Source organism: Montipora foliosa, chromosome 14 (assembly GCF_036669935.1).
Source record: "Montipora foliosa isolate CH-2021 chromosome 14, ASM3666993v2, whole genome shotgun sequence".
Classification (NCBI taxonomy): Eukaryota; Metazoa; Cnidaria; class Anthozoa; order Scleractinia; family Acroporidae; genus Montipora; species Montipora foliosa.
The window spans coordinates 16695633-16700632 of NC_090882.1; the positions used below are offsets into that span (position 1 = coordinate 16695633).

At 38.8% G+C, this 5000-nt stretch overlaps 1 protein-coding gene across 4 annotated transcripts in view; it reads left to right on the top strand.

The window, feature by feature from the left end:
- The window catches only part of LOC137984998 (uncharacterized), a 52294-nt gene that overhangs the window by 15059 nt on the left and 32235 nt on the right, over window positions 1–5000 (top strand). For all 4 annotated transcript variants that reach the window (XM_068832385.1, XM_068832386.1, XM_068832387.1 and 1 more), the window contains exon 3: window positions 1–473. This exon is cut by the window's left edge and continues 64 nt beyond it. In XM_068832385.1, coding sequence (XP_068688486.1) covers window positions 1–473 — 473 coding nt within the window. The remainder of the gene's footprint in view (window positions 474–5000) is intronic.

The window sequence follows — 5000 nt, forward strand, 5'->3', positions numbered from 1 at the left end:
AAGGACAGAAGTACATTCATGGAAACCTCAAGAGGTTATCCAGAAAGTTGGGGAACCAAGCACTACAATGAAACAACAGACATTGATCAACACTGGTTTGGCAACAGAAAACTGTGGAAAGGAAAGTATCCAATCAACCCAAGCAGTTTTTAATAAAATTGCGGAAAGTTGCTTTCAACATGTTGACCCCTCAAAGCCAGAGCAGTTGAATGGTTTCGTCTGTTATCTTGAAACGGTGCGTAAAGTATTGTTTCATCATGTTGAGACAGGAAGTTTAATAATCACTGTTGAGGTTGGTTCTGAGGAGATCCTTGAGGAACTGTGGCAAGATTATCAAAAAGGTCATTTAAATGAAATGGCTCAAAATTTTCTAGTAACAGAGGAGCTCCTGGAGGAGTTTGGCCTGAGTGAATTTAAACTGAAAACATTTATTGCCCAAGAGGAGTACAAGGCTTGTCAAGATTTTTTTTCTGGTAAGTTGGATAATAAATAACAGGTTTGGTCTTATTCTGTTTTAGTGTGTGGTCAAATATCAATGCATAGAGCAGAATGAAAACTATCAGTTATCAGCTTGATATTGTTTTTACTTCTGAGTCTAGTATGCATTGTACACTGTAGTCTTAATTATTCCCATACGTATTTCCCAGGTGCAAGCGGTCATTTACACGTATGAGATTTGTATAACTGCTTCAAAAAGACAATACCAATGTTAGGGAACAAAATGTAATCCCACAAAATATCCCAACCATGTGAGGTGGTTACTTTAAATTTATTTACTTGGGTTTTTTGATGAGATGATTATCAGGGATCCAGTATTCCACTGCCACTGTAGTACTGTTCTAGAAAAATACGAGAGAGGGGGAGACTCATCGAGACAAGTGCCAGATGATGAAGTACATGTACCTAATCTCAGGCCCGTTTGGTTTATTCCTCATCATGCTGCATGTCACCCCAGGAAACCAGAAGAACCAAGGGTGGTGTTTGATTGTGCATCCGTAACTGGTAGGACTGAATGAGCAGTTGCTGAGAGGACCACAGAAACCAGTACACTGATAGGCAGGGTTTTCAATAAGTATTTTTGTAAGCGACAAAGACATAAGGAGTACATGTACACTGTAGATGGAGAATGGACAACCCGCACTGAAGGTGCGCTTTCCAAGGGCCAAAGCCAAGAGCTTGTAGGGGAATCCGGGGTCCTCCCCCGGGAAAATTTTGAAATTCGGGCTTCTTAGAATGAATTTCCTGCATTCTGGAGCATGAATTAGGGTATTTGAACACAACACCAATATCATTAAATTTTGGCTTTTTTAGTCAGGGAGAGCACATGAATACTCTAAATTCTTGAAATTCAATTGATGGCAAGACAAACTTTTGGTTTTGAAAAGGCACTAAAATAGTATGACATACATATAACCCCCTTTAAGGCAGCTTTTCATTCTGTACAGCTGTGTGCAATGTATTTCATCTGTCTTGACCGTTTAGACCTTTTGTGAATGTCGTGTTGTCTTTCTTCTAAATGTAGTTGGCAAATCAGGCAGCTCACACCAAGTGCTGGACTGATGCTTATAAAAAGGTGTTTACACGATCCTCAATCACCGCTTTTGATATGATATGGACATGGAAACAGAAATTGCTTCCAAAATTACTCATAATTCAGGCATTGCTTTTGCAATGTCCTTGTCTAGCATTGCTGAATACGCCCTCAGGAAGACTAAATCGAGAAATCATACTTATGATCTCCCACATAAACAGTAGAATGTTAACATAATTGAAACGGCCAAATGTTAAAAAAATGTTTAGGCTTACTGTTGACAAACTCTAAGCAACTACTCTCAGAAATTTACCTTTTGGGATAAGTGAAATGGAAATACACAAAGTGCGTTTCGATAGAACTAAATTCACATGTGAGTCTTTCAATTTTAGTAGAATGCGTAAAGTGTTGTGAAAAAAGTCTCACTTGTGAAGTCTATTGTGACATGACTGTCTTGACAAACATTCAAACATGTGAAAACTATTGTGGCACCACTGGGAGATCTTATGCAATTGATCCTCAAAGAGAACATATTTGCATGCTGAGAGACCCCTGTACGAATTGTCGATTCGTTCGATTTGTATGAATTGTGTGACTAAATTGTTATCATCGCAGTGTTTTGGTGTTTGGCCGTGGTGATGTCAAAGATTTGAAATTAAAGGGATTTGACATTGCAGGAAAGGCCATTGCTTCACTTGTTAACACGCGTCTTGTCTTTGTTGGAGCACCCAATGGAAAACATGACGAGATAAAAGAGCCTTTCGTGCAGTGTGGTCTATCAGCTAATCACTTGAGAGTTAAATGTTATGACAAATTTGTATGAATTGTGTGACTAAATTATCAACTCACGACAAGAAAAATGCTTTTGTTTGATCAAGAGTCGTGAATGGACAATTTCATTTGGGAAACAATTTGTTAATTAAAGAAATTGTGCAGGCATGCACTGAGTTTTTTGGAGAGTGATTTGTTAGACACAAATCACAGTTGAGGGATTGAAAGACTCCGTCCACCAACAAGTGTTGTTAGAAAACAATTGAGAGAAACAGTAGGGATTATGTAAGTATTTAACCGCGCACCGGTGGCTCAGTTGGTTGAGCATCGGGCTGCCATGCGGGAGGTCGTGAGTTCGACTCCGGCCGGACCAACACTCAGGGTCTTAAAATAACTGAGGAGAAAGTGCTTCCTTTGTAATTACATCCGCAAATGGTTAAGACTTTCAAGTCTTCTTGGATAAGGACTATAAACTGTAGGCCCCGTCTCACAACCTTTCAATGCTCACAACCCAGTGGGACGTAAAAGAACCCACACACTATTCGTAAAGAGTAGGGTGTGGAGCTCCTGGTGTTGTGGTCAGGCCTCATTTCATTCCTTCATGTGCTGGGTGAGATCGCTAATGGACTGATAGCGGCTGTCAGTGGCGCCTATATATGCTGATGTTTAATCTCACCCATAGATCCCTTGCGTGTAAAGCGCATTTGAATGTGATAATAGAAAATGCGCTATATAAATTCATTACCACTACCATTTAAGGCACTAAAATTAAGCCTTAAATGAGAATGAAAAATCGAAGCTACACGATCCCCTGTGTAAAACAAATAGTTGCGAGTTGGAAATTTCATGTGCTTTGAAATGTTATTTTTAAAACTACTAAGAGAAGAGGATAGGCGAACTTCGGAAGGAAGACTATTCCACAACTGAGATGTTGAAAAAAGAAAAGTTTTCCTGTGCCTTTCAGTTTGAACATAAGGTAAACAAAGATCATTTCCGGAACAAAGGCTATAGCATGACCTCTCATTAACAAAAGCGGCGCAAAGATTACATAAATAGCATGGGGCTAGCTTGTTGACCATTTTATACATTAAACAAAGTTTATGCATTTTATCCCTATCACTAAGCTCAACCCACGCAAGCTTAACTGTCTTTGCCAACCATCGGTTAGCCCAAGAAGATATTGATGCCAAGTCATAATTCAGTCTAGAAGCACAAATACTTGGAGAAAGAACTTCTTCTAATAAAAGGCAATTGTCTGCAAATAAAAAACAATTAGAATGAAACAGAGGATGGTAAATCATTAATAATATAAATGAGAAATAGCAACGGGCCAAGAACAGACCCCTGCGGGACACCGTCCTCAATATTACGCCAGTCGGAATGGACGCCTTTGATAACCACCCTTTGCTTTCGATCAGAAAGATAACTAGCAAATCAGTTTAACAAATTCCCCTCAACTCCTATACAACTTAGCTTGACTAATAGGCCACGATGCTACACTCTATCAAAGGCCTTAGATATGTCAGGAAACACTGCCCTGACTTCATTGCCCTTCTCTTACAACTAGTGTAGTTAAAGATAAAGTTAAGCAGTTTGTAAAGCAGGCTTACTGTCAATTGCAGCAACATTAGACTCCCACTTGTGAACTGGAAGTTTTGCCTCTTGTGGAATCTGGGTAGCCTTGTCTTTGAATTTCTCCAATTCTTCAATACGACTTCCAGTTTTCATCATAATTGTCGACATATGTATTATCCCTCAGTGTCTCTACTTTTCCTTGAAGTTCCTGGGGCTGTGGGCTAGGATGGTACTGTAATGTTGTGCCAGATTCGCCAACATGGCTGGCCACCATGTGTTGAACCAATTTACATACATTTGGCAATTTGACAAAATTTCGCCACAATTGCCATATTTGCCAAAATTGTCAAATTGTTCGCGATATTTTGTTATGTTGCCAATTTTGTTATTGTGTGCATTTCTGGACATTGCATAACTCGATGCTAATTGGAGTAAGCTCCAATTAGCATGAAAAAGAAATAATTCTCTTGAGGGGATTGTGTACATGTACTTCTTTAATAAAGTGAGTAAAATTAAATAAATCAAATGTCTTACATACACAAAAACAATTTTTGTAAAATCTATCACTGTCCATTTTCTTTAAATTACCTCTGTCTTAACAAACAAATTTAACTGATCTGGAACTAATTCAAAGCACACATCCAAAAAAAAAATGAAACAGCACTAAACAGGGTTGTCATTAAGTCAGAAGTAGGCATTACATGCAAAATTATGGTAGTGGCCAAAACAAGGGGCCAGGGTTGGGGCGTCTCGTTATTCTCTTGTACAAAGACTGTTCGGCACCTTTCCTTCATTTATTGTGGCAATCAGTCAAAAAAATAAGGAACATACTAAAGGTGTGAAAGGGACATCTTTAATAGTTAGTTCTTCGAAATTAAGAGAATTTCTGACTTGAATTAAAGTTTTTGTGGGGAATATACGCTAACTCCTAGAGACACTGGAGACTCGCTGAGCTCTACATTTTAAAACCACATTTTAATGTTTAGTCCGTAAAAACTTTGTGCGCGATACAGTTCCACTATGGTCGTCATGCAACATTCTCATTTGCTTGTTTTCACGAGAACGCATGTTTTATGAGTCAAATGAGTCAATGAGTCGTAAGTCATGAGTCAATGGACTCACA